The following is a 27208-nucleotide window of genomic DNA, read 5'->3' as shown; positions in this document are numbered from 1 at the left end:
CATTAGCGGCACGAAGTATTATGATACATGATGACAAATAAAAGCGCAGTTTTCAATGTTGCTTGCTATATCAATTACTCAGAGATGACTTAGAAACCCTGAAAAAAATTGCGCCGGTCAACACAATGATTGACCGGCTCAGATGCCGCGTTTACACTTTGGACAAAACGCGCTCTTGGACAGCCAGCGATCAACGCAGCCGCGATGAAAGAAATGGTCACAATAGAGGTGTCGCAGCTCGTCTCCGTCCTCAAAGTCGAACAAACAGATAGCGCACTCCTCATCACCAATCGTAGGATAGTCTTCAGGAAAGCTAGCAGATGCGCTCAGACCAGATCCCAAAACAATATGGACATCGCTCCTGCTTGTGTGAATCAGAGAGCCCGAGCCTTGGTTCGAGGGATCCTCCTCGCTTGTCAAGGGAAGCCTATCGGGCAAAGAAAGGACGCTGACCTGGCTGTCGCTGCCACTGCTGGTGCTGATACTCTTGCCTACTGAGGAGTTCTGGTGCGCCACATGCGGAAGACGTTGAGCGGCTCTGGGACTCGGCATCGGAGTGGGAGGCCTCTGATGGGCCTCGGGTTCGGACATCTCTTGTCCAATATTGCATCGAATCGATGATATGGTGGACGAGGTCTGTGAGACATCATGGAAAGCAGATGGTGCACCGGCGATTTCTGGAAGAGATGTTGTTTTCGAACTGACTTCTGGAGTGCGGCTCTGGGGTGAAACTTTCGTCGGCTTTACCATCGCTGAGATACTGGCCGATGTCCTTTTGATGCGGTTGCTGGGGCTGTCGTTGACGGATAGGGGTATATTGATAATAACAGGTCGGTCACCGTTCACTCCAGAATTATTAGAGTGATCCTGTACGTATTCAGTAGATGGCCCCAATTGCTTCAAGAGAATATCTTTGGTCAGCTTATTTGAATCATCCACCACCTCCACCATTTCAGCAGATGACTGAAAGATGCGTTGCTCAGATTTAGTTCGTGTCTGATATGCAATGACAGCTGCCTTGCCAGAGTTTGCTCTCAAGTCCCCATCGTGGGCTTCGGATGTTAGTCCCACCGTTGGCTTCCTGAAAATGACGATCGGTATAGCTGCCATAGCGGGCGTCACCTTGACCCTATCCGTCCTGCCCAAGCCTCCCCCACCTCCTGCTTCACCGCTCTCTACTTCCTCCAATTGTCGTTCGACTTGTCGAAGATCGATGGTGTTGGTGATGCCCTCGCTTTGATAGCCCCCATTCCGACGACTAATCGCACGTCGTCTTGATAGACCGCACTTCTCCAAGGGCCATACCATGCAAATAAAAACGATGTAAAACGCGTAGATAAGAATCAAAGCGCCGAACCTCATGAGGAGGAGCGAAAAGAACGGAACTAGACCCATGCAAGCGAATGCAATTGCCACACCGGTGACCACAGGCGCCGCTGATTTGTACTGTTGGAAACCGTAAAAAAAGACGTAGCAAGATCCAAAGAACAGCATAGCATATCCATGCCAAGTGAACAAGTGGCTCGTGCTATGCGTGCATTTTGCAAAATTTGGTGATTAGTAATGCTGTGAGTGAACAGTTGTATCCCTACAGAAAATGAATGGACAAAAAAAGAGAGATGCATAACTTACTATATAGCGAATCTATTGTGGCGCTCGTCATCAATGTCAGGATCCGGCTCAATCAAACTCAAGGGTAGGCGATAGAGGGCACGATCCATCATCAGGAAGGAAACGAGCCATTTTCGGCTCACGAAGACGATAAGGTAGACTTTGAGATAGGTGCACTGTGCCTTCCAATTGACTGCAAGTGCGACACTCGCAACGACTGTCTGTTTGTTGCAGAAAGAAATATCGACGTTAGTAGATAACCAAGGCTTCTTCAACAGGGTTGACTGAAAAATTGCGGCAGTGCGAATTTAGCGCGCTCGCTTAATAAAGAGAACATAAACAATCGTCATGAAATCCATGCTATTGTTGGTATTTAATGCCCTTCGTTTTTCTTTGTATGCTTTTTCATCCGGTTCCCCAGAGAGGGCAGGTGTTTTTGGGGTTTGATTCCTTGGGTACCAGCCATCACAGCTCTGACTTACGCAAAAAAAACATGTGAACAAAGCCCATGACAGCGCGCATCTCATGTCCGAGGTTCTGTTTCGCCAGGCCATCCTAATCTGCGGAATATACTTGCGAGAGCGAGTGGTTGTCCGTGAAGGCGTTGTTTCTGCATTCGGCACTATAGCGTGACCATCGGTGCTAGCGTCCTGTCCAATGTAGGGAGTGAACTGCCGGTAGGCCGGCGTATTTTGATTATAATTGTTCATGTTGACGTCTGCCAAAGGCGGTGATGGAGTTATATCACTGGACCGAGAGATGTTGCCGATAAATTCTCGAAAAGGTATCCTCAGGATGTGATTTATTGCTCGTAGCCAGTAATGTGGCAGGCTTTCTGAGCGAGCAGAAAGGCGAGTAGAGAGGTGGCCTGCAGAAGTTGAAAGCGAAATGAGGGTATGCCCATGGTCTGTCGTCGAGTATGCATTGCCTGACTGAGTGCCGGGCTGTCTGTTGTTGCGTGGTGGAGGTCGCCACCATGGCCGCCTTGCAGCTTGTCGCTGTGCCTGTGCCTGTGCCTGCACTTGTGCTTGCGCATGTGCCTGAATGTGAGGCTGTAACTGTGGCGGTGGTGGTGGTGGCACCGATGCATTCAACGCAGGTTCTGTTTCCGGGGGCATTGCTGCTGATGCTGTGGTCCCTGGTGTTTCCGCGTTTAAACTGGTGGCAACAGTGGATGGCTGTTGCACTGCTGTGCTGGGTCCCTGCGACGATACGGATGCCGAGACGGGTGCAGATCTCAGGGAGGCTACGGCTGGCTCGGCTCCGGATGTGTCCATGATGGTGAGTGGTGCCCTTAGTGCAACAACCCGTCTGCTTTCCCTGCCCTGCCTTGGTTGTGCACGCTGGTTTTGCTCGCAGTCCTGTAGTTGTGGATGTGGATGGGGGTGAAGAAAGGCGGTCGACGCTGGCGGGTGAGGAAGGGGAGGCGTAACAAAGAAGAGAGGACTCATATTGACTATATGATGTATCATGCATCATGACAATGCAATACAAAAAGGGGGCTGGGTTGGGAGTTGATGGACCGATAGTGGACGGTGTTGACGTCGGCGTTGGCAATAGGGGTGGTAGGAGATACCTGTATAGTGCGGCTGGATAGGCAAAGAGGGAAGGAGGGGAGGACTGGGCGAGACAAGGGAGGGGATTCGTTTGCGGGGCAGACAAACCAACGTAAGCAGAAAGTCTAAGCAGGAACGGTGCTGCCAATGCACATCCATCGGAGGTAAAGGGCAGGGCGCAGCTTTGGCATTTCGACGCCCGCTTCACATGACACCAAAATAGTCTGCAGACCCCAATGGGATGCACCACCTTCGGCTCCTTTGAGTTGCAGAGTCGACCGCTAAATTATTTTCTAATTGGAGGGGAGAACAATGCATCACATCACATCTACTCCAATCTATTTTGTGTCCATGGGCTATGCCTCCAAACTTCGACCGACTACGCTCTAAAAAAAGGCGTCTCTAGAACAGCTCTCTCTATCTAAGGGAAAAGATGAGGTCAAAGCCTATGTGGCACGCCAGTTGTAATATTGAAAATGAGGCAAGCAGAAACATGGGAAGTGTCATCGTCATTTTTCCTTTTTGTCAGACAATTTTTTAAGCGTTGTCCAGCCTCCCCTCCTACATATGCGATGCGGTCGAGGTACGATCTACGTTTGACTCGTTCATCTAAAAGGCCACCGACTATGTCTTCCGTGGCCCGGCAGCCATGGGTCCATATAATACCATAGTGTTGGCCCAGTCAGATACGCTGTCGACGAAACTAAAGGCTGTCGAGTTTACTGCAAGGTCCAGGTCATGCTGTATCGAATTCGTTCTCGATTTGATTAAAGGGTCATTGTAGTCCATTGTTGCCGAACTATAACAGAGGCTGGGATGTATGACGCATAGAAACATACAAATAGAGTTAATGCAATTTAACTTCCATACGCTCTCGCTGGTGTAGTTTTTTCCCAGTCTAAATAGTGCGGTTATAATTTAAAAAGAAAAAAAGCCAATTGGTCACTTGGTTAAAATATGCAAACAACAGATGCGGTTTGCATTGCTTTCTGATCGGCTTTGGTCTACCACCATCCATTTTTTGTGGGTGGTCAACTGGTGTAACAAAATCCAATACAATGTATGAGCCGTAGATCATGTACCGTGGTTGTTGCAGCGTGCGGACCTAATTTATCACACGACCGAGAGAGATGCCGAACAAGAGAGAGAGAGGATCCAGACAATTGAAAAGCATGTAACATGCAGGAGGAAACTGCAGACAACTTTAGGCCAAAGTCCGATAGATTACCTCGCCAAATTTTTGGGAAACCTTTTGTTCCCGTTGTGGCAATACATCGCTGCGGACGGAAAATGGCGAGGACGTGTTTTTTGGAGAGCTCATTAACTCTAAATCTAGAGGACATGCATCCAGGGGCTCTTTCCCTCTTCTCTGAAAACCCTGCACGGCATTCGTACGCTGTTTGCTGCTTGATTTGTCCATGGTGTCCAATGAACGCATGCATACATGAGGACTCATTGCCATACTTTCGTGTACCTGTCGGTGTTGATATCTTGTCTCGTTCATCCATCATGCACGGCACTTATCCCACCTCCTACCTTTTGTGAGTCAAGTAGAATATGAGTGTGCCCAATTGAACTGAACAACACGATCAGCGAAATGCAATCCCACATCTCCTGCCCCTGTCCCTGTTCCTTTTCTCCTCGGACCATTTTTTCTTCTTTCAGTAGCCACATCCTTGTGAGCAGCAACAACGACAACAGCAACAACGGCGACGATGGCAGCAGCAGCGCCTGTGAGCTAAGGGTGTCGAGCAAGAGCAAGAGAGCAATGTCGTCGTCGTCGCTGTTGCTCTGCTAGCATGCCTTTCAGTCGTTCTTTTCCTTTTTGTTGTCCCTACTGCTCTCAACCGACAGGATCCCCAGCAGAACCCCCCCCACACACACACACACACACACACACATACACATACACAAACGCATACACATACACATACACATACACATACACACACACACAAACTGACTGAATGGCTGACTGACTGGTGCGGAAAATAGGGCCAGCGTGACACAAAAAAGGGTCTCTGTAGCGTGCACCCATGCTATCTTTACTATTCTTTTTTACTTACCGGCCCTTTTTTCTCTTCTACACTTTAAATACATCGCCGTTCCTTCCCTCCTCCTCTCGTCTCTTCTCCCCCCTCGTCCTCGTCCACTTCCCCACCCCGCCTCCTGACTACAGCTGCCGTCCTCCTTCCACCTTTTCCTCTTCTCTTGCTCTATCCCTGCGCTAATTCCACTCCCATTCTTCTGCAGTCTCCCGCGCACATACACGTACACACCGATCCCCCTTTCTTCATGGTCCATCTTCCTAAATGGATAAAATCCAGCCGCCAGACCCACTCATCCTCTTCCTCCTCACCATCTCCGCCTGAGACCCCATCCCTCACAGCCCCTACCCTCTTCACACTTTTGTCTTCCAAGGCACGTCAAAAAGCGCCCCAGCGCCAACAGCGCAGGATACTGTCTGCCGCACTTACCATCCCAGAGGTCGTCCTAGCCATCGCTGCATTTCTCAATCGTCCCTCTCTCCTCAGCTGTTCCTACGTTTGCAAGGACTGGTATCTGATCTTCCACCCCCTCCTTTTTCGCGTCGTTGAGGGCACTGACTTTGATCATCCGGATTTCACCAGGGCCTTCAAAGACTATACCCGTGCTGCAGCTTCGATCGAGTGGATCCAAGGGTCCTCATTAGTCATGCCCACATCTAAGCATCCCTGGTACCGACTCTTTTGCAAAAAGACCCTTATCCCACCCATCGTCACCAATGAAAAGCTGTTCTCGCAGCTCGTTTCCAGCCTGCTGGCAGGTCCGACTCCCAAACTGAAGACGCTCTCTGTCAGGATCCATAATCATGACCCAAACCTTGTCCTGAACCTTTCTGCAAAAACCATCTCCAATCTACAGATCAACACGAAGAGTTACCCTGGCAAGAAACCAAGGATGTACATGGAGGACATCCTTCAAGCCTATCCCAACCTCATCCACTTGGTCCTGGAGGGACTCTTCTCACTGAGCTCACACCGTCTGGAGAACGAACATTCGCACGGTGGATCATCGTCTTCCCCATCAGTGCCTCCCGCTATCTCTTCCTCCAATGCAGCACTATCAGTATTACATGTGCTTGGCGCAGGCTCATCATCGCAGATGTCCCAGGCCTCATATCGCACCACTAGCAATGACAACGCACAAGGAAATGGGATCAAGGACGAAGGCACAGTTCTTTCGTATTCGATCCGGACACTCAAGTTGCGTCTCGTCGACATATCTCAGGAAGGTCTGATTGCGCTCTCGCCGCTGCTGCCAAACCTCACAAGTCTCCTAATCGAAGAGTTCCTTGCGCCCAACATGATGGTTAAGATTTATCGCTGGACCTGGACTACCGAGTTTATTCATTCCCTCAAAGACGCTTTTCCTCACCTCCGCAGCCTACGCTTCGCCTTTCCGTTCGACAATATCAAGGAGGACACCATCATCGAGATCTTGAGATCCTTCCCGCTCCTGACGGAGGTGGGATTCAGAAACTCTCATTTTGGAAGGCGTGCTTTGGAGACACTGCAGGAGCACTGCAGACACGTCGTGAGCCTTGACATCTCATTCGCATGCCCAGAGCGCGGTTTCAAGGGCGCGTTAATTCGGTTCCTACAGACGTGGCCCCAGCTACGCGAGTTCATCGCCGATGGTATGATTTTCCATCTTGACGAGCCTGAGGACGATGGAGTGCTGAGAGTGCCCTGGGCATGTACCAACCTGGAGAAGCTTGTCTGCGGGTTCCACGGGACGGAGCCGATGATATTTGAGTACTTATCCGCGTTTCCGAAGATGTCCAACCTGACAATCTCCTATCCTCCCCTTTCCATCTCCCCGGTCGAGTCAACGCTGGCTTGGATAACAAAATCATCGAAAATGGAGTACTTTTGGTTCGTACAGCACCGACATCCCCCACTTGGCAAATCCAGTGTCCGCTGGATCCTCAAGCACTGGCCGAACTTGAAAAAGCTGCATGTCGCTGGAGGGACGACCGAACAAAAGGAAACCGTGAAGCAGTGGTGTCGAGATGCTCATCGACTCAGTCTTGCCGTGGAGTATGACCTATTTTAGGTGGGAACTGGTTGGTCCTTGCAGACGGAACTCATATACACAATCATATCTTAATATAGCATAAAATAGTATGCGTACCATCGTAAAGTCCTATAATGAATTCTTTAAAACCTTTGTTGATGATGGAATCTACAACGCCAATGATGGAAGCTGAGAGGTATGAACGATGGAAATTCGCCGTTCTACTTGCATCTCCAGAAGCTCTCGGGCGTTTCGATCTAGAGGGAAGACGCAGCCTTGGTATCGTATTTTTCGCAGCCTTGGAAAGACCTTCATGATAATCCGAATCTCATTTGCATCCAACTGCTTAGAAAGCATCATCCTCATGGCTGTGGAGACATAGTTTGCCGAAAACGTTAGCTCCTGGACCGACTGGAAGGAGTTCCAATTCTGTAAAAATTCGTCGATATCGTCCTCGTCGCGCCTTGCACGATGTCTCACATCATAATCCGGCCGCTGAGTCGATAATTGGATCGCCATTTCACTCGCGTCCTGCGGTTGGTCCTGGGGTTGGTGTTGGTCTTGATGCTCCAGATCATATCGAGCCCCATGCCTCTCCATCGACGCACTTGACGCCGAATGATCTGCTATAAGCCTACGGATATCGTCCAGTGAGATGCCAAAGGAAACCAGTCTCTTCATAAGCGCTAACCGGCCAAAGAATGCCTCGAAGGACTCTGGATCGTCGATGCACCTGTTCTGATACACATGCCTCATGGTCTCGTAGCAAGCCCAAGGTTCTAGAAACAAACTAGTCCTGTCTCTGGGTGCTAGGGGGGGTCTTGTGTATTCTGCTGTCCAGGTTAGATACTGTAGTGATGAGCATCTTGTCATGAACCGGTGTAGTGCAGGATGTGATCTGATCGAAGACTCGAAGCAAACCCGTTCCAGCGCTGCCACAGTTACCGTCGGCATCAGCTCGAGTGCATAATCCAGACCCATGCACCACTTCAGCTTGAAATGTCGCAGATCGGGCCGATGTTGCTGGAAGAACTGCTCGATCGAGCTGCGCGTCTCCAGATCCGAGTCCAGCCCCCAAATAGTTAAGGTCTGGAGCTGGAAACAACTTTCTGTAATGGCGACGAGACATTCGGAGGTATGTGCCCGTGTCAAGCTAGCGAAGTCCATGTGAAGTTCTTTTAGATGTGGAGCCTTCCTGAACATGAGCCCAACTGGCGCAGTCGAACATCTGGTATCAAATCTTTTAACGTGAAGTCGAGTCAGGTTTGGATAGATCATTGTGGCGTCAGGGAGATGGCCCTGCAATATCTCGGGTATCTTGGCTGGGATTTGGATCGTAGTGTCACAAACGAACTTGCGCCATGGCTCCTTGACCTTCAATACAACGGAAGGTGTGTTCGGGTTGGCTTTGCTATTTCTAATAGACAGTCGCCGCACCCATCTGCTGAGTGTGGATGTTGAGGGTGGTTCGCTCGGCCTTTTGGTAGGAAGATGCCATTCTGGTGCAATGCTACTATGCTTGGCTTCCCGTATCCCATTGAGTCGAAGTGATGCCAATAAGGGACACTCTTGAAGCGCATTCAGCAGGGCCATAAAGTCACACTCCGTACCCAGAGGTCCATCTCCACCGCCAAGCTGTAGTGTCTGTATTCGTTTCAGTCGAGTGATGGCCACAAGGTGTTTCATCTCAAAGGTAAAGGGGACCCGAAATATCAAGTCTCGGATATGAGGTAAATTGCCTGTAAATCTCTCGAGTCCTTTTTCGGTGGCGGCATTCCCGAGTTCGAGTTCGAGTCGTTGGACCAAGTGACAAGAGCCCGCAATAGCGAGCAGATCATGATCATCGGCCCAAAATGTCGTTAGGGATCGCACTAGGTGTCCATACTTGTCGAGGTTAGGTACCCCGTTGCGATTGAAATAGAGGTGGTTCCAGTAGTAAGCGCGGAAGAGGTAAAACCAGATCTTGGAGACGAGCATGCAGGTCTTCTGATCGCCGATAGAGAGATGACATCCGATAATATGTAGTAGCTCCGGAATCTCGATGGGGTTGATTTTGAGAGCGAGCGACATGAGGAGCCGTTTACTTTTAGTACGAGAGGGAAAGTAGGGAGGATGAAGGAAAGAAAGGAAGAGTATTCTTGAACGTGAATGCCTCTTTTTTTATTGAATATTCAGGTGGGCTGTGTCGATGTGGCGCTGGCTAGGGAGGACACGTTTGGCCCATGCCCTTCCGCGGGGGTAATAGATCTAGTCCCGCCGCTAATATTCAAAACGCAACAGCTTTTTTTTTTTACAGTCGTCCTTCTTTGTACGTGTCGATATATGCTTTCCCATGGACGTGTGCTGCCCTTGCTTTCCGAAGAACCAGAGGCAGGTCCTCATTCGGAATTGCTGTGACGATGGTATGATTTCATCGTAGGGAATTAAAGAGGTTCTTTTTCTTTGCCTCTCTTCCCCCTCTCTTTCTTCTGACTTCCTCACCACATACTCTCACAAGCAAGTCAAGCAATAGACATCTCAAAGCCATGGCAGACAAGAATAACTCAGCGACACACCACTACGATCTGCGGGAAAGCACCATCGCAGCATCCTCTGACGTTGCTGGCACTGACCATTCAAAATTAGCAGCACGTAGCCACCAGCACCAACAGCATCATCAGCACAAGAGAACACAGCATACACAGCACCATGGTCACAACAAGACAGAGCACCCGGCAGTGGCGCTTGCCACTGGAGCAGAGGAGAATCTAGAGCATCCTGTCCACCTGGAGCACGAACACGAACAAGAGCACGGGCACAGGCACAGCCATAACCATCAGGCCAATTAACGAGCTGCACATCTCTATGGTCAAATTTGCGAGGCATTACCACATTACTTTCTTTCTTTTCTTCTTTTTTTTCTCAACGCATTCCAGCCTCTTTTGATATACACTGCGATGATAATAAAGTAGTATCGGTTTATTGGAAAAGCTGTAGTATGTAGCACTGCAGACTGGAAATTCAATCAACCATCGTCACTTTTTTTTGTCTTGCCCTTTTATTTTGAGAAAAATCAAAACATGCAAGGTTTTTTTTTGTCATCACCTCAAGGATCCTCAACATCAGATCGCAGACTGGGCCAGGGGCATGCTTCTCATTCTATTTCGCAGGAACCCGCACTCCTCACTCGTCTCTACCGCTTCCTGGGTTCCTTCTGCTCACTCGCATTCCTTTTCAACATCGTCCCTCATCCAGGCAGGAAAATACATCTTTTACAAGAGGGCGTTCCAAAACACCGAGCGCAATAACACACCCTTTCTCAAGCAAGCCTATACTAACAACATAAAAGAACTCGCCGCCAACAACGCCTATCACCAGGACAACAACATCATGGCTACCAATAAAGATCGTCCTCTCATTGTCCAAGGGAAACTGAGCAAAGCAGAGCGCAAGCGGCGGAATAAAGAAGGTGGATCGGCCGCAGTGCTCGGTAGTGGCAGCGGAGCAGTTGATAAGTATTCGACCTGGTCTAGGGATGCGCTTTTGCAGAGAATCCGGGAACTGGAGGGAGCTGCAAATGGTTTTTCATCCGAGACGTCGACTCCTATTCAGGAAAGTAACGGTACCATCGACAACAGCGATGCAGTTTCCTCACGTCCAGACTCTCCAGCCCAAGGATCGAGTGCATCAACATATTCTTCGATCGAGACGCCTAAACGCAAGGATCGACGCCCCTTCGATTTTTCGAAATACGCCAAGCGACATGTTGCTTTCAAGGTTGCCTACTTTGGTTGGCCCTATGGTGGATTTGCTTCCCAGGGCATGGTGGATATCAAGACCGTGGAATCAGAGCTGTTTAATGCACTCTTAGCAGCCAGGATTATCGACGACCCATCAGCCTGTAATTACTCTCGATGCGGAAGAACGGATCGTGGTGTCAGCGGTTTGGGACAAGTGGTCGCCATGACCGTTCGATCGGCTCTACCAAAGAATTCACCTCATGTCATCCGGTCTGAAGGAGATGGATTCGACCCAGAAGCACAGAATCAGGATGTCGGATTGACTGTAGAAGAGCGGGAAGCCAAGGATGGTGTGTACTGGAAGAACGGTATCAAGCGGAACAAGGATGGCAGCGTCTTTGGAGAACTCGCCTACTTAAACATCATCAATCGCCTCTTGCCGCCTGATATCAGGATCATTGCCTGGGCCCCTGTCCCAGAAGACTTTAACGCCCGTTTTAATTGCGCTTGGCGTGAATACAAGTACTTTTTCCCCAAGGGCTTTATCGATATTGAGCGCATGCGTGCAGGAGCGGTCAAGTTTCTGGGCACACACGACTTCCGCAACTTTTGCAAATACGATGCTTCCAAGACGATTGAAAACTACGACAGGACGGTTTTTGCGATCTCGATCGACCCTGTTTCTGAGCACGAGTTCCCCGAAAAGGCAGGTCGCGAGTTCTATCAACTGACGCTCAGAGGATCAGCGTTTTTATGGCATCAGGTTCGGTGTATGATGGCGGTGTTGTTCTCGATCGGCCAAGGACTAGAGGAACCCGAAATCATCGATCAAATGATGGATCTGAAGCAGTGTCCTGCGAAGCCTAACTACGATATGGCCTCAGATCTGCCTTTGGTGCTGTACGACTGCCACTTTGACAACGTTGAGTGGCAGTACCAAACGGAGGTGGATCTCGTAAGCGACATCACCCCACTAAGACTTTACCGAGCTATGGAGGATAAGTGGTCGTGCTACGTCACAAAGTCATTGATGTACTCAAGGATGTTGCAACAGCTTGATCAGGCTATGCTATACAACCTACCAGAGAAGGGGGACAAGATTCTGCTAGGAGAGTATGTGGAACAAAATGCCACCAAGGAAAACAATATCTCGCTTGGTGGTGATTTACGCATGTTCATGGGCAAGAAATACGCTCCGGTAGGCGCACAGAAAGGCTTAAAAAAAATACCGTTTATTACTCTGCTATGGTCGTTCCACTAACATCTCTTTCTCTCTCAATTCTTCTACAGCTCCTGCAACGCCAAAAATGTCTCCCGACGGAGGTCAAATCCAGGAAGCATCAGGAAAAGAAGCGACTGAAGATGAGTTTAGCAGAGAGCGAGAACAATAGTGCGGACAATAGCGAAATGGACTCTCCACGACTTCCTTCAACGGCAAGTTTGGATTCCACGTCGCAACTACCCTCAGCAACGGAGTCAGCAGCAGGTTCTGCTGGGGAGGCGCCTTCAACATAAACACCGTAAAACACATACACAATCCTTTTGTTGGCAAAAAAATAAAAAAAATTGGTGGCGTTCCTTTGGTTCTGTTTGATTCTTAAGGGCAACACTTGCCCCACCTCTCAATTCAGATCTCGGCGAAGTGCCTATGGTGCATTTCAAAACCATTCTACGAACAGGAACTACAGTGATGAGCAGTCGATACTTGATGTTGATGGCAGCGGTCCCCGTTTGCTATTTTGCAGGATATGCCTATCGAGAATACTATGACCCCGACGAATCTGTCACCGTAGGAGAACCACAGCACAACTCATGACCATGGAGACCCGTACACAACAGGACTGAGAGTAACCAGGACTGAACATGCCGCTCCTCATTCATACTATTAGACTTTGAACCGGAGAGTAGAATCGTTATCGGATAGTCTGTAAGTGCGCCGTATCGATTTAACTTGACTTCACCTTTCGTTGACCAGTGATTTTTTCAACTCAAGGACACCTATACTGACACCAGCCATGCCCCTATTTTGATTTCTGTGGGTAGGATCACCAACCGCTTAAAGGCATTGGAAGAGTCCAAACGCAAAGTGGAACATCAGCTCCTAGAACTGGAGCAGCATCGGAAAAAACTCAAGTCAACTGCAGGCCGGAATACAGACATCCCTGGACGACTGTGGTGAACCAATATCGTTAATGTACTGAATAAATGGCTCTTTTTTTTACCATCTGTAATAGTAGGAAATCCATTTGATTTTTCTATGTGCTGCATTAATGGCCTGCTGCCATCGTCATCCCCACTCTCTCATCTACATCATCCGCTGTCTATTTCACCATGGCCAAACCAATCGAAAAGATGGGTGCGGACGAAATCCTCAACGTTAGCAAGAAGCTCTTCTACGGCGGATTCTGTCTCCTCCCCTTCCTTTGGGTCTACAATGTCCTCTACATCTGGCCTGTTCGGCATCGCAGCGACCTCAGTCCTCAAATCAGGCACTGTATGTGTTTCTGTGTTACTTTTTCAAGCAGTGTCGGTGGGTACCATCGCATGCCCCGAAATGCTTGATACTCACCCTTGAAATACTATATTACCGTCTGTTGTTTTGCCTTCATGAATATAGACCTTTTGATGTCCGGTATCCTGGCGACTTTGCTTTTCATTATCTTTTCAACATGGTTCGGGATTTTTGTCAATCATCGCTTGAGCTGGGGCGCTACAGGAGATCTTTTGACCGTGGTTTTGGTCAAAGGCGCTTGAACTACCAGGATGGACATCGACACTTGCATCTTGAACTGACAGCCAGCAAACCCAGCATCATGCACAAACAGCACACTACATCCTTAATACCAACTGGAAGGGGAGACTATCCAGCAATTGGCACGTCTTGAATGAATATACCCAGAGCATCTGCAATAGAATATCATGTGTTCTACACCACTATTATCCATTAGCTTTATTATGCTACCGGCTTAATAAAATTCTCAAAAAGAGACTCTTGTCAACTGCTTTCCGCTGGCTAATCAGTAATTACTCTTATACGCCGGTATGTGGAATAAGCGAGGCGTTTTGAAGATGATAGCTTCGTGCTGAGAGCTCAGAATACGGATACCACTTCATGAACAAAGGACTTGACGCCATCATGATTCGACCTCAGGGATGCTGCTCCTCCTTAACTATTGGCCCGATTTGAACATTAAAAGTAAATCCAGGATGCTGCTCTGCTGGTGTTATTGCTAGTCAGACGAGGAAGTAGCCCGACACTCTTCTGGTTTTGCAAGTTCCGTTGCAGTTGATCTTTCTGTGTCTCAATCATGCAGCCATGCATATACCTCCTTCCAATCGGATGGCTAACGTTGAGGTCGTGAAGGTTCTTAAGATGATGCATTTACGATTTAGTATTCGCTTGTGCTTCGGCTACAGCGATAATCGACTACATTCCGACTGCAGCTGCCAGATACAAACACGGGTCCTAGACTGGTCGTTAAATTGAGGTGCAGGTTACATGGTAGTTTTACAGCATAAAAATGAAACAAACATTCCCTTGCCTAGATATTCTTTTATCTTCAGCATCAGGCTATTCTTGTTGAAGATCGCCTTGAATGAATTGGTTGACGTTATGGCTGAAATAAAGCTTTCTTTTTTTCACTAAATCTCGATGCCCCGGCGTTAGAGCTCTTTAATGAGCGTCTTGAATAAAATCAGTTTGTCCACTTGGATTTAAATGTTGCCAGAGTCTAGGGTCTATCGACGGATACTCAGCCATGGTGATGTTAATGCATTTGAACACCATCAAGCTCCCATATCTCATTAGATCCGTGCTACGCTCCAATATCATTGCTTGGATGTGGTTGTCATTGTCAATATTATCAGCGCCATCCTATCCAACGCATGTTGCAGTCGTTGAACAGTTGTCCCAATGGTCAGCGTAACTTTGTCAGCGTAGCTTGGACCTATGGTGGAAATTAACAGTTTGCTGCAGAAAACTTGTCCGACAGAGCACAGCCTTTACAGTCTTCAACAGACTAACCACTTCAACCCACCAGGATGTGGATTCTCCTACATCGGCATCCCGACAGCATAATATAACAGCGCTATTGGAATGACAGCTAAATGTACACATTGAATACAGTGTTTACGTGTGCAGCGAGAGTCGAAGCCACTGCAAATGCGTTAATGTATGGAAGCTTGTAACGGTCCTTATCTGCCGCGGTTCAAACAGCGGCTCAGCAAAGATATTGTGGGAAAAACTGAAAAAAAGCGAATGGAGTAAAATACCGAGATAGGCAGAACGTGAATGAATAGATACTTCTGATAAGATCAGGGAGAATAAATACAGTCATCATTATCATCACCTACAAATTTACTTGCAAGTCTTTCATAGCACATTAATCGTTCTGCGTGGCATATACAGCATGTTGTCAAGTTGATTCACCTTCATTGGCGCGGAATAACAATGTCTTGCACCGTTTGTGAAGTCAGGAACAGTTAGCTTAGAAACCAAACAATAAGACGTGGAGGCATATGGATCAACTCTAGAGTCTATTGCCATGGATTTGAATTATGTGTAGTGAACAACTGTCTTTACTCTGCACGAGAAGATGGATACAGCATCGTGTGCCCAATGCATGTAGTTCACTGTTTGGTGATTAGTGTTTAGTGCAAATTTATTTATTTTTTAGACCAAGGCGGGCGGACTGCGCCCAGCGCTCGGACGATGTGACAAGGCCAGGAACACGAAAAATTAGTGGCAATAAAAAGACTGTTTGAGCACACCGCATACATTCTGTCTGCCCTTTCATACGCATTCATAATCGAACACCAGGGCGAGGCGAGTGAAGGCCTTCAGTGGTAATGAGGGGGGACCGGCCCGGTTACTCGAAGGACCCAACGGGTGCTCACTCCTTCATTCGCCTTCACCTTCACTCACTCGTTGACCTAGCCCTGCTTCCTTCTCTCTTCCCCTCCTTTGCCACCATCGGTGCCAGGTTCGCACGCTACTAACGTCAGCGCTCGGACCGCTTTTATGTTTTCTTTTTCCTTTTCTTTTTTTTTCTCACTTCCACTCCACACTCTCAGGTACATCCTTCATACTCCACCATCCAGCACATCATGCCACACCTCAGAACCCACTTTACTAACTTTCGACCCATTCTCCCACGGACCCACGCTCGCCCACCATCACCAGCCGTAGTCAAGACCATTGACGACGAACAACCGTGGCCGCAAGTAATAAAAGATAAGTTTATTTGAGCTCTCCTCCTTCGCCCCACCTCTTCTTCCCTTACCCTTTTTATTTCTGCTGGGCATTCTTGGCGACGTGAATCTGGGCGGTTGTCAGTTTTCTGGAGGCGCCTGTGCGGTCGGTGTGCTGGGCAGGGCCTCTTGGATTCTTGGAGTGGGGACGGCTACCTTTTCAAAACACGCTGCTCCAACTCCTAAGGGACAGCACAAAGCTGCGGGTAGGGACGTCATCCCTTATATCACTCTAGCTGTGAGCCACAGGGTACAGTCGGGTGAGGCATCCCAAGTCATGTTCAAACGAAACCGGGGTTCTTTGTGAGGCCTTTTTTGACAACATTAGTCAAGTGAACTGGGAGGGGGTAGACACCAGGGGGGTTTAGTCCGGGAACCGGTGCATGGGGTTTTTGTCCGTATTCTCATGCACTCGACCCCACTTGTTCTCTTTTTTTGTTCCTGCTGTTGCTGCTAGCCACTACTGGGTCCTTATGTTCTCGGGACCACTATAGAGGTAGTAGTCAGGGGTGGGGCCTGTGATAGGGACACAGGCTTCCGCGTTGTTCTTTTTTTTTTATTTCTTGTTGGTTCGCTGACACTACCGGGTTCTGACCAACTTTGCTGTAGTGTTCGGCATGTGGTGGGCAGTGTATATTATTCCCTCAATAGAGCCCCCACGTTGTTCTTTTTTTTTTTTTTTTTTTCTTTTGTTGTGGTGGTGGCTGGACCAGTCCGTTGAAGAGGTGGTACCAGTAGTGGGGCGCGGTGTGCACAATGGGGGTTTTGTTTGCATCCCCAGCGCATCCGCCAGCACTTTGTTCTCTCAATCTTTTGTATTACTTTTCGTGGGCGGCCCTCTTGGCTGTCTTCTTCTTTTCTGGTTTGCTTGGTGTTGTCAAAAAAGTCCTTGCAAAGCGCCTCGTGTTCATTTGGGACATGGCTTGTGGTGTCCCCTTCTGTACTCTAGTGGTCTTGCAGTCTGGGGTGAGTATAGGTTTAAAGGATGGCCTCCTCTGCCTCCGGTCTTTGTGTTCTCTCTTTCGGGCTCGGGTGGTGTTGTTTTTGGAAGGGCCCTGGAGCCCTTCAGGGGTTCAAGTAGTCTCTGTTTGGTATGCCTATCACATAGAGGTCTTTGGATCCTGGTGGCCAAGTAGGTCTGCGGGCCAAAATGTCTTTCACTTCGCTTTCTTTTATGCATTTTTAACGAATGGCAACGACAAGGGCAGTTGATACTAACCATCATCTTTTTCCCCCAGCTCTTTTTCTTTCTTCTTTAGATCCCTCTCGACCAGCACAGACGACCATGGCGACAGCGGGCACAACGGGTGCAACAGAACAGCAGCGGGCACAACGGGTGCAACGGGACAACAGGATCACGAGTGGAGGAGGAAGATGAGTGGGCCGGGAGACAGGAACGTATTCAAAAATAAACCATATCTATCATATCCATCAGAAAACTATATAACGATTCTTCTTGTTGCCTTGTCTCTCTGTGTGCTCGTCTATGTGTCTATGGCAAAGCATTCTCTATCATCGATGAGGTGCCCCCCTCAACTTGGAATGATCACGTGCAAATAGGGGCTATCAGCGTTCTCTGCTCACCCTCCCCTCTTCCCTTTGTTCTGCCACACCGCTTTCGTTTTATTACAAGGACAACCAGAACGCGCACATTCATTCAAAGAGCCCCTCAGCGTATTCAACTCAGCAAGTGGATTCATTCTCGCCATCTTTTACGAGCATCAACGGGACTCAGCTCCTCATCCTTGACACGCACAGTCACCCATGATGAGGATAGTCGCAAGCACAACAGTCTTGGCGCTCACGTTCGCTATCGGATCAACCTTTGCCAGAAAGTACCCCACTAGTGGACTTTATAACGTTGACTCAAATGTGAACCTCAAAGATATCCAGGGCACTGTTGCAGCGTTTGCGGACTTCAATGGAGACAAATAGTAAGAGCGACAACCTACATGGCGCTCTTTTCAGAATGGATATGCTACCTGCTACTAACCGTGCCAGGATGCTTTCCAATTACCGCTTTCATCGGTTGGAAAAAAATAGCACGGACATCATCACCCTGAAGGATGACCAAACTTCGTTCAGCGTATATCTCTGGGATCATGGTAACTCATCCCTTTGTGAAACACGATTCATAGATCTCAGCAGCGGGAGCACCGACCCTTTGTTAACCGAACGATATTTGGTCTCCTCTCCGCTTTTTTCTAGCCACATGGTCCTTCATTTTGTTCCCGTCGGCAACGGTCGTTATTGCCCAGACACCGCAGCCATTCATCATCACCAATATTGTTCCAGGGGACTTCAACCACGATGGCAAACTTGATCTCTTAGTTATGGGCCAGGCAGATCCCGTGCACAATCCCAATGGAGAACTGATGATGCGGGTATATTTAGGCGACATTGACAGTGGATGGGGTAAAGAATCGTTCTTACTTGCAAATATGCGGAGGATCCACCACAGTATCGTAGTACTGATTTTTCTGGTCTTTAATTTTTTATGTTAATGCACTAGATCCCAATTTCATCACAGTTCCGTCTGCAACCCCTCACCAGCCCATGGCGTTCGACTATAATGGTGATATGCTGACGGACTTACTGGGATATGCCTTTGAGGGATATCAGGCAGGAGCCAGTTCATTGTCTGTTTGGAAGAACGTGTACTCCCAAGCAACACCAGGAAAGATCTTTGAAGTGTAAGGAATTTGATGAGATCTGCGGTAACCACTCAGAAAATAAATGATGCGCCTCATATTTATTCTGATTTGCAAGCAAGGTACTTACTTACACACCCACTTTTGTTTTAATAGGGCACCAATGAATTTCACGGGCGAACCTGGACCAGCATGCACGCTCTCTGATCCGCACTCTAGCGCCTTTGTTGACATCAATGGAGATTGTTTAGCAGGTACGAGCGATATACATTGTCTTTAGTCGGCAACCTTGGGTTTTACTAAAGTGAAATATGACCGACACTTCTTTCGATTTCGAGAATAGATATCTTCCTAACATGTTACGATGCTGTCAAGGATCAGCACAGCTATGTGATTTATGTGAACAATAAAGACCAGGGCTTTTCATTCGGCGCGAGTGGACTATTGCCCGCAGGATCAGGACAGGTCGCATTTGCAGACATTGATGGCGATGGAGCAGTCGATCTCGTGGTGCCTGCCTGCGATACCAAAGGCCTTTGCTCCATTTACGTGTACTACAACCAGCAAGTCCCATTATGCACATCCAAGGGCCAGAAGGAGTGTCGTCAAGTCACGAATCTTTGTGTGGCGGATCCAAATTTCAAGTTCAATGTTGATCCAGATCACAATACAGATCCAGGGGTAAGAGTAAAAGGCTTTAGAATGCCCCCCCCCTTCGTGTCGATATTCTCATATTTAACATCTCCCCATCTTTTACAGGCACTTGTGCGATTCCCGCTGAGCGACGTGCTGCCTGAGGGGCAACAGTTGCTTCTGACGGACCCTGGATTCAAGGGCAAACTTCCAGTGGCGGTTCATGTGGGTGATTACAATCTGGACGGATACCCTGATCTGTTGGTTGTCAGTGGCACAGCAGGAGATAGCAATCAGCCCGCGAGTGCAACACTCTTGCAGTCAGTCCTGTGCTCGAGTGACGATAGCGTATGCATGCCTTCAGCTGTCGCCGCCAAACGACGGACCTTTGTTAAGGTCACAGAGGGAGCGGATGCGCTGAATTCCGTGCAGGACGTCCGCGCTGCCGCGTTCCTTGATCTCGATGAGGACGTAGGTGGCCCTTTTTTATTTCCTTGACGCTTTTCCATGCGAGAAGATCACACAAAATGTACCCAGCTAATCTGACTTCATCTCCTGCTTTGAACTCTACCAGGGCACTGTGGATATTATGTTGCTCAGGAGCGTGACTGGACAACAGGCGGCAGGAAGGGCTATCACCATGATCCACAACAACTACTTCAACGACGCCTTCTTTTTGAAGACCCTTGCCTCTAACGGTGTTAGCCCAACTTGGAGCGGCCAATACGATACGAAGCCCGCCAAGGCTGGGGCCAAACCCTTTGGAGTCAACTATCCAGGCGCGACGTTTAAGTTTACAGTACTTGACACTTCTGGCAAGAAGCGAGCGAACCAGGTGGCTCAGTACCCATTCTCGACCTATTTGGGTCTCTCGCTGCCATACTCGCTTTTTGGATTGGGTCGAACCAACAACTACGTGGAAGAGCTGTTTGTGGGTGTGACCAGAAACCAGCCTGAGCATTACACGACCTACGCAGGTGTCATTCCAAACTCACAGCTGATCATTATTCCGTACCAGGCGGAGGACGAGTCGCGTCCTCCTCAGCAACCGGATACAGATGCATATGGCTTGGCTCCCGGAGAGCAGCTCGGGGAGAATGTGTCATCGACCTTTGCAGAGAAGAAAGGTGGACCAGACGAGTGGACACTGGAGCTGTATGTCCGGCCAGGAGACTATGTTCCCTGGGTGTTTGTTGTCCTCGCAACCACTATTGCGATGCTGGCAGGCGTTGTCCTTGGACTCAATTGGATGGAGAAGGTAAAGACATTGTTAATTTTTATAGTCATCCTCAGAGCCGTTTGTCCCTTGTTTTGTGTATTCTGTTACTTATACTTGTTTCTTCTGGTACTTCGTCCATAGCGTGAAGACGAACGAGAGCGGAAAAAGGCACTGCACATCATCAACTTTGATGCCCTGTAAATACATCTTGGCCATAGCTTTTATCACATTCAATAAGACTAACAATTCGCATACAACGCTTGTTCAATTGCTTTATTTACAATGGCATTTGCAGCAAGACTGAAAATTTGTAAAGGAAGCAAGACTTCACTTCCACAAAGCCATAGTACTACAGTGCCATTAGCTGACTTTACCGTGGAGACTATGCTGACTACCGCTGTTCATCCTGGGTCGGATAAGCCAAAAGAACAAAATCCCAGCCCAGGAGACGGCGGACCGTAAAGACTTCCCGGATCCCATGCGGCCAAACAGTATTATCCATTACATCCTCCCGAGCACGGGCATGCTGGTTACCTCGACTCCCTGCACCGTCTGTTGGCAACAGCGTTCTTGAGGACGATGATGATACCGCTGACTGCTTGGGCGCATGGTAGTAGTAGTAATAAGTCGCCGAGCTAGCACTGGAGCCCGACGTGGACGAGACGGCCTTAAGGAACGATGGTCCGATCACATAGATTCTCAGCAGCAATCCGACCAGGAAACATGCAACAGCAGACCAGAACAGGTTCCTGAAGCTATATGAATACAGCTTACTGCCGCGGAATCGTGGGTGATCAGCCCCGTTTGTTGAGCCATGTCGTCGCACAACCGTCTGCCCACTTCGTCCGTTCTGATGCATCGAGGATCGGCTGCCGCGTCGGCGATAATGGTGGCGGTTCACATTCGAAGAGGTTGTTTCCGAATCTAGCTCTAAGCTGTGGTCACGCCCACGATCCCCTTCGCGCAACATATTCAAGGAAGATTGCTCATGTTCACGATGATGGTCGCTTGACACGACCTCTTTGCCTTTCCTTCTTCGGACCGAGCTGCTGTGTCTCGCCCAGTCAGAAATTTCCTTGTCCTTTCCCTCTCCATGATGCACGCTCCCGTGCGGACCGCCGTTGTTGTTATATCCATCATCCGAGTATTCTCCATAATCTTCAAAGACAATGGAGCCATGCAAACTCTCCAGATCGAGGTCGTGATCGTCATCTCTCCGCTCCCTTTCGCCGCCACCGCGCCTGCTCTTGCCTTCGTTATTACTCAGGATCCCACTGAGCCTACTTCTGATAACACTCTTGCTCGCACGAATTGTACGGTCGTCATCCAAGTCATCATACTCGACACTTGAATGACTATAATCGTCACTTGGTGCCCCGGTTGTTGGGTCATGATCCGCCTTGGATCCCCTAGTGGAGCTATCCCCCAACAACCCAACACTCATCAAAAAGTTGGACAAGCCATACATGGAGCTCGTTGGGCGCGTGTTTGATCCTGTCGTGTCTGTCCTATTCGTGCCTTCGTCAGAAGTGATTCCGGTTGAACTGCGGTGGGAGACATTGGCCAGCCCTGACTCCTGATTCTCATTCACGTTGGCCAATTGCTGTCGTCGGTGCTTCTTTCGACGAGTGGTAGTCTTTGGACCAAGTCCTTCGCCGTCTTCTTGGTTTCCAGACTGAGGCTCGTCGTCTTCTTCCTCGGAGCTCGGAGCTTCTCTACGCCTGTCAGAATACGCGTCATTGCGCTGCGAGCTCTCTTTCGCAAATGACTGTCCACGTTCTCGTTGCTGCCCTGAAGTTTCGCCATCATCCTCCATCATGCCGTCCAAGAAGCCAAGTTCCTGCCTGGACCATCCTGTGATAACCTTAGCGGGTATACCATCCACCATGACCTTTCCATCCCATTCTTTCTCGTCAGCTGCCGTGTCAAGGCTGTCCTTGGTAACTTGAAGAGCAGAGTGATCTAGGCTCTTGTGTTCTAGTCGGTCGATCTTGACGCCAAACTGGAACATCCGCGTCTCAAGATCCTGCCCCGCCTGTGCCGACTGATGAGTTGGCTTGGCAGCCTCTGGTGGGACTGGTGTGTTATTAGGAGAGAGCGCTGGCCTGATAGCCTCAATAGCTGAATCGGCGTCGTGAGAAGAGTTCGAGGACGCCTGATGACGACTTTGCTTTGAGTCAACACGATCCTCTGCGGAAAACATTGTGGATGTGGTGCCGCTGACAGAACCCGTAGTTACAACCGGTTTAGCAGTCGTTCCAGATATAATGTGCGGTGCGAATCCCTTTGATGCCAAAGATGCTGCTGCTGCTGCTGCTTGATACTGAGCGTTAGCATGTGTTACGCTCACTTCGGCTTCTGGGACGGTGATGATAATCAAATGCTTCCTTCTCCTCGAAATTCCCGAAAGTGAGGACGAGTGTGAGGGAGCAGGCGGTATGTCAATTACATTGACCGTAATAGGCGGCGGCAGGATCCTGATCAATGAGGTCGATGACGGTAAAGCACGCGGAACATTGGCTGAACTTCCAAGTACCGCTGCGATTCCAGTTCCGCTACTCGCAGCCTCAGAAGTTGGTGTTTTTGACCACCCAGAGTAGCCAATATCCCCATCATAAGAGACTTGATTGTTATTATCGATCGCAGATCCGCCTTCGTCAAATCCTCCAATAAATCTACTGCCGGCTGAGGCAACACCGGTTGTCAGCGAGGCTGCAGATGTCGATCCTGCAAGTTTGAGATTTGGTGTCAGGTTTGCCATCTGTTGCTGCTGCTTCAATCCCATGTCGCGCTGTTGCTTGTGCTGAAGCAAGAATTCGGGGTCAACTTTGATGCTGGTTATGATATTGTAGCCTACTGGATACTGCTTCAAATCCACCACCAGCTCCAAGACCGTCCGGTTCTTTGTCTTCTCCTCAGTAGCATCAAGAGTCGTCATCTCCGCCGTCTCCTGTCCGCCCTGATCCACATCCATCACCCGTCCCCTATCGCTTCTCAACTTTTCATGAGGTTTTTTGGCTTTTCTGCTACGTCTCTCGGTTGCCAAATCCAGTCGAGATGGATAAAGTCGAAACTGATCGAATAGAACCAAGATCTCAAAGTACGAGTCCTTCAGCCTAAATTCTCGTGTGAGGATCCTGTTGGTAGGCTGATTCCACGGTATGATCGATGGTAAAACGAGTGGCTTTTCCTGCCTGTTGTCATCGATTGAGAGGGCATCTACGTCTGAAATCAAGGGGAAAACGGTCAGATGCCACGCAGAACAAAGCACAAGCTGTATAGACGGTATCCATAGGAAATCAACGGATGATAAGGTCTTACCTATGGGCTGCCCAACAATCGTTTGCTCCGGAATCCTCACAATTGGTGGCGCTGCCTGGAGCTGCAAATAGTTTTCGACTTGGGTAATCATTTTCGGAAAAGTCGTCTGAAGCATGCCACTGATCCTTTGAGGAACCGATCCGCCCAGATCCAATGCCGTCATGTAAGTGACGCGGGTTGAGGGAATAGGATGGCTGGAGCTATATGGATCGATGCCCTCCAGAATCCACGCTGATAGATGCAGGTGCGCGCGTGGACGAAGATGCGGTGGCTTTGAAGAGGGAGGTGCAGGAAGACTGGGCGCAGCTTCCGAGGGAATGGATGTCGAGAGAATAACAATCTGAGGACAACGGGCGCTGGCGTCCGCTGAGGCAGTAACAGTTACGAAGTACAGATCTCGAGCACTAAAGAGAAGAAGCCTATCGTGAGGGAACAGGATAGTATAAGGTGTCCCAGGATTTGATCGTACTCAAAAAGACTTACGGGAGCGGCAGCGGGAAGTAACTCTTGAGCACATAGTGATATATGGCGCATCCTGCACCGAACGACTCAAGCATCTCGCCAGATTCGTATAAACCGTCGACTGTTTTTAAAGACGTCAAAATGGTCATTAACAAAGAATCTTCTGTACAAATGATGCGCAGAACAATCGATTAGGGGGGTTCAGTACTTACGTTTCGGTCGTGTTCCGAGAGTCCCGATCACTGTCGCTATCTCCTCCAGAGAGAAGCCTTCAATGACTTTTTCGCCACGGACCAGAGGAACTTGGTCAGAGATCTCGGTCGGCATGAATCGTTTGGTCACTCTCATACCACCTTTGCTGTCAGAAACAATTGTCCAACTGTCCTCAGCATCGGCTTTGATCCTTGTCAACAGCTCCATGGCTCCCTGTGCATACTGCAATGGCGTCAGAACTGCGGATGGCGAGCGCCTCTTGTCCAAACCATTTGCTGGCATTTGGAAACCCTGCACATGGCTGCTTTCTCCTGAAAGAGATACTGAAGTGTCCTTGTGGTGTGCTTTCGTGCCCGCGCCGTCATCGTCATCCTCATCTTGCTTCTCCTTATCTGACAAAACACCATCCACCAGCGACAATGTAAGTGCTCTATCCTTCTCTGACGACGGTCCCTTTCGGTGCGTCCATCCTTCTAAATGCTCCATAGACGGCATCTTGATGGCCACGCCATTGACGACGATACCGCAGCCCGGCTTTGCAGACTTTCGTGCCATCACAAGGACCTTTCCACCTGCTGGAACTGCGCGCCCGCTCGAGTGTTCGATCCGCAACCTATATCCAGTGCCATCGTGTGGAACGTTACTGCAAGTAACCTTAGATGGCGGCGGATCAATCATGATCTCGCAGTCTCCATTCCGGGCCCACGCTCGAGCGTCCAAGCGTATCTCCGCCAGCAATTTGTCTGTTGGTCCAATCTTTGGCGAACTAAACTGTGTACTTTCTACAGCTCTGACTCCTACTGCGTAATCAGCCGTGCCCCTCCTTTGAGCCTGCTGCTGCTGTTGCTGATGCTGCTGTGACGATATCCTATGTCCTGAAAAGATAGGATTGCTGTCCTGGACGTATTCCAGCCGAAAAGTCGAGTTCGCATGCGAGTAGTCGACACCCAGCGCGCGTCCCCTGCGAATACTGACCAGCGTGGGTGGGCTACCATACGTCTCTAAGTATTTAATCACCTCTGCCACGCAGAGTGGCATCTCGGTCGTCATAGCGCCGAGGGCCGTTCCCGGTACTACCCAGCCTGTGGGTGAGGCCTGCGCAATATAGACGATACGCACGCTCTTAGGCTTAACCGCTTCCACATACCAGCCAGAGACAACGACCTCTGAACGAACAAACGGAGAGACTGGAGGCGGAATCGACGGAAACTGATTTGTATCATCTACGGAAGTGGTGAAGTAATGAATGGCATCCTTTGTAACAAAGGTTGTGTTCAGGATCGCCATATCCTTTGGGCTATGAAGAAGATTATAAGTACAAAACGACTCTGCTGTTAGATGCTCTCATCCGCAAGGAGGGGCAATGTTCAAGGGCTTATGCGTGAACATCGTTGCTGAATTACCTTGTAGGCCAGAATCCTTTTAATCGTACATAATTCAGGGTCGAACTCGGCGTGGCTTGCATGAGCATGTGCGATTCGTCAAACATCTTATCCCCTATGATTAGAATAAACACACATGTCAATAAATGTTTGTCCCCGGGTTCAATACCAACTTACACAAGTAAAATAAAATGGCATAGAAGGGACATACAAATCTTTCGCGCTGAGGCACAATCCAGCGCCGCTTTGATGTCCCAGATCGAGTAGTCCTCAAAGACACCCTCGCCTTTGACGATTCCATGTGCATGTCCCTGAACTTCGAGCTTTGAGACCTGAACACCGCGTTGCTTCACAATTGCCTTCCATGAGGATGCCGGTTCATGCAACAGAGAGTTGAAGTAACTGTAACTGCTGTTGACCTTGCTAGGGTTCGAGTTTCCAGGCGACATGGTGCTGGTGCCGTTGCTTAAAATACTTTGGCTACTCCGGTTAAGACTCTGCCTCGTGATCGACATCGAAGATGACATCAGGAGCAATGGTGATACTGTCGTCCTGCTTTCCAGTCCATCGTGGCTATCGGAACCTCCGCGCCAGTGGGATGGACTATCATCGACCTCTTGCACAATCTGCTGACTGAGCTCCAGCTGTTCCTGTAACGACATACTGCCTCGTTTGACGCCCTGCATGGATGGTCGATGAAGAGGCAAGATGTTTTTTTCCTGGCCATTTACCGATACAATCATTCCGCTCATGTCACATGGGGTAATCTGATCCTGGCCCTTCTCTTGATGTTGTTGGTTTTGTCGCTCCTGTTCCTGCTGCTGACGCTGGAATCGAAGTTGCTGATGACTGAGGAGATTAGTCCCTCCCGAGTGCTGCTGCTGCTGCGGTATCCGCTCAATCCGAAGCTTGACGTTGATGGCGCCCTGGTGCGAGTCAATTTCCGTATGCTTCATCCGGAGAATATAACGATCTCGGCCCATGTATTTGAGACACTCCACATGTTCTTGAACGAACTCTTCATCTTCAATATCATTCATGAATATGTGTACGACGATATCGGTGCCCAGACCCCATTTCTCGCCATCCAGCTCCACGTCCACATAGCCGGTCCGTAACGCTTCGTTGGAAT

General features: G+C 49.1%; 9 protein-coding genes across 9 annotated transcripts; 5 read left to right on the top strand and 4 right to left on the bottom strand.

The window, feature by feature from the left end:
• Nucleotides 1-57: 57 nt before the first annotated feature.
• Nucleotides 58-1821, bottom strand: BC939DRAFT_238717 (uncharacterized protein). Its single transcript, XM_051550924.1, has 2 exons — nucleotides 1633-1821; nucleotides 58-1528 (listed from the first exon to the last, which is right to left on the bottom strand). The coding sequence occupies exons 1-2, from the start codon at nucleotides 1722-1724 to the stop codon at nucleotides 139-141; spliced, it is 1482 nt and encodes a 493-aa protein (XP_051410055.1). The 5' UTR covers nucleotides 1725-1821; the 3' UTR covers nucleotides 58-138.
• Nucleotides 1822-3354, bottom strand: BC939DRAFT_238716 (uncharacterized protein). Its single transcript, XM_051550923.1, has one exon. It carries the CDS (start codon nucleotides 3081-3083, stop codon nucleotides 1920-1922), a length of 1164 nt encoding a protein of 387 aa, XP_051410054.1. The 5' UTR covers nucleotides 3084-3354; the 3' UTR covers nucleotides 1822-1919.
• A 1691-nt stretch (nucleotides 3355-5045) lies between these two features.
• BC939DRAFT_458344 (uncharacterized protein) lies at nucleotides 5046-7381 on the top strand. The gene is made up of 3 exons (XM_051556588.1): nucleotides 5046-5149; nucleotides 5347-7254; nucleotides 7342-7381. Exons 2-3 carry the CDS (start codon nucleotides 5463-5465, stop codon nucleotides 7359-7361), a joined length of 1812 nt encoding a protein of 603 aa, XP_051410053.1. The 5' UTR covers nucleotides 5046-5149; nucleotides 5347-5462; the 3' UTR covers nucleotides 7362-7381.
• Nucleotides 7382-9335, bottom strand: BC939DRAFT_458341 (uncharacterized protein). Its single transcript, XM_051556587.1, has one exon. It carries the CDS (start codon nucleotides 9294-9296, stop codon nucleotides 7395-7397), a length of 1902 nt encoding a protein of 633 aa, XP_051410052.1. The 5' UTR covers nucleotides 9297-9335; the 3' UTR covers nucleotides 7382-7394.
• Nucleotides 9336-10235: 900 nt separating this feature from the next.
• Nucleotides 10236-12523, top strand: BC939DRAFT_458339 (pseudouridine synthase). Its single transcript, XM_051556586.1, has 2 exons — nucleotides 10236-12143; nucleotides 12236-12523. Exons 1-2 carry the CDS (start codon nucleotides 10353-10355, stop codon nucleotides 12458-12460), a joined length of 2016 nt encoding a protein of 671 aa, XP_051410051.1. The 5' UTR covers nucleotides 10236-10352; the 3' UTR covers nucleotides 12461-12523.
• Nucleotides 12524-13276: 753 nt separating this feature from the next.
• On the top strand, nucleotides 13277-13699 carry BC939DRAFT_505160 (gamma-secretase aspartyl protease complex, presenilin enhancer-2 subunit; the record flags this gene model as incomplete). The annotated part of the gene is made up of 2 exons (XM_051560619.1): nucleotides 13277-13439; nucleotides 13563-13699. 2 exons carry the CDS (start codon nucleotides 13277-13279, stop codon nucleotides 13697-13699), a joined length of 300 nt encoding a protein of 99 aa, XP_051410050.1.
• Nucleotides 13700-16863: 3164 nt separating this feature from the next.
• BC939DRAFT_458333 (uncharacterized protein) lies at nucleotides 16864-17625 on the top strand. Its single transcript, XM_051556585.1, has one exon. The coding sequence runs from the start codon at nucleotides 16952-16954 to the stop codon at nucleotides 17405-17407; it is 456 nt and encodes a 151-aa protein (XP_051410049.1). The 5' UTR covers nucleotides 16864-16951; the 3' UTR covers nucleotides 17408-17625.
• Nucleotides 17626-17676: 51 nt separating this feature from the next.
• On the top strand, nucleotides 17677-20948 carry BC939DRAFT_458332 (uncharacterized protein). Its single transcript, XM_051556584.1, has 9 exons — nucleotides 17677-18129; nucleotides 18239-18300; nucleotides 18404-18610; nucleotides 18708-18888; nucleotides 19003-19100; nucleotides 19190-19527; nucleotides 19606-19950; nucleotides 20054-20737; nucleotides 20840-20948. Exons 1-9 carry the CDS (start codon nucleotides 17960-17962, stop codon nucleotides 20897-20899), a joined length of 2145 nt encoding a protein of 714 aa, XP_051410048.1. The 5' UTR covers nucleotides 17677-17959; the 3' UTR covers nucleotides 20900-20948.
• Nucleotides 20949-20994: 46 nt separating this feature from the next.
• On the bottom strand, nucleotides 20995-24423 carry BC939DRAFT_238552 (uncharacterized protein). The gene has a single exon (XM_051550921.1). The coding sequence runs from the start codon at nucleotides 24180-24182 to the stop codon at nucleotides 21090-21092; it is 3093 nt and encodes a 1030-aa protein (XP_051410047.1). The 5' UTR covers nucleotides 24183-24423; the 3' UTR covers nucleotides 20995-21089.
• Between the last annotated feature and the right edge of the window lie 2785 nt (nucleotides 24424-27208).

Source organism: Gamsiella multidivaricata, assembly GCF_025024155.1.
Source record: "Gamsiella multidivaricata strain RSA 2152 chromosome Unknown BC939scaffold_53, whole genome shotgun sequence".
NCBI lineage: Eukaryota > Fungi > Mortierellomycota > Mortierellomycetes > Mortierellales > Mortierellaceae > Gamsiella > Gamsiella multidivaricata.
The sequence above is the reverse complement of the archived record's forward strand: the minus strand, read 5'-3'. Positions and strand labels throughout refer to the sequence as shown.

Bases quoted from the DNA above. Each gene is read 5' to 3' on its own strand.
- BC939DRAFT_458344 (XM_051556588.1), top strand. From the start codon at position 5,463: ATGGTCCATCTTCCTAAATGGATAAAATCCAGCCGCCAGACCCACTCA. The intron at 7,255-7,341 runs ACCTATTTTAGG...AATAGTATGCGT, and splicing joins CAGTCTTGCCGTGGAGTATG to ACCATCGTAAAGTCCTATAA.
- BC939DRAFT_458339 (XM_051556586.1), top strand. From the start codon at position 10,353: ATGCTTCTCATTCTATTTCGCAGGAACCCGCACTCCTCACTCGTCTCT. The intron at 12,144-12,235 runs GTAGGCGCACAG...ATTCTTCTACAG, and splicing joins TGGGCAAGAAATACGCTCCG to CTCCTGCAACGCCAAAAATG.
- BC939DRAFT_458332 (XM_051556584.1), top strand. From the start codon at position 17,960: ATGATGAGGATAGTCGCAAGCACAACAGTCTTGGCGCTCACGTTCGCT. The intron at 18,611-18,707 runs GTAAAGAATCGT...TTAATGCACTAG, and splicing joins CGACATTGACAGTGGATGGG to ATCCCAATTTCATCACAGTT. The intron at 19,528-19,605 runs GTAAGAGTAAAA...CATCTTTTACAG, and splicing joins ATCACAATACAGATCCAGGG to GCACTTGTGCGATTCCCGCT.
- BC939DRAFT_458341 (XM_051556587.1), bottom strand. From the start codon at position 9,296: ATGTCGCTCGCTCTCAAAATCAACCCCATCGAGATTCCGGAGCTACTA.
- BC939DRAFT_238716 (XM_051550923.1), bottom strand. From the start codon at position 3,083: ATGATACATCATATAGTCAATATGAGTCCTCTCTTCTTTGTTACGCCT.
- BC939DRAFT_458333 (XM_051556585.1), top strand. From the start codon at position 16,952: ATGGGGGTTTTGTTTGCATCCCCAGCGCATCCGCCAGCACTTTGTTCT.
- BC939DRAFT_238552 (XM_051550921.1), bottom strand. From the start codon at position 24,182: ATGACGGCATTGGATCTGGGCGGATCGGTTCCTCAAAGGATCAGTGGC.
- BC939DRAFT_238717 (XM_051550924.1), bottom strand. From the start codon at position 1,724: ATGATGGATCGTGCCCTCTATCGCCTACCCTTGAGTTTGATTGAGCCG. The intron at 1,529-1,632 runs GTAAGTTATGCA...ATGCACGCATAG, and splicing joins CACAATAGATTCGCTATATA to CACGAGCCACTTGTTCACTT.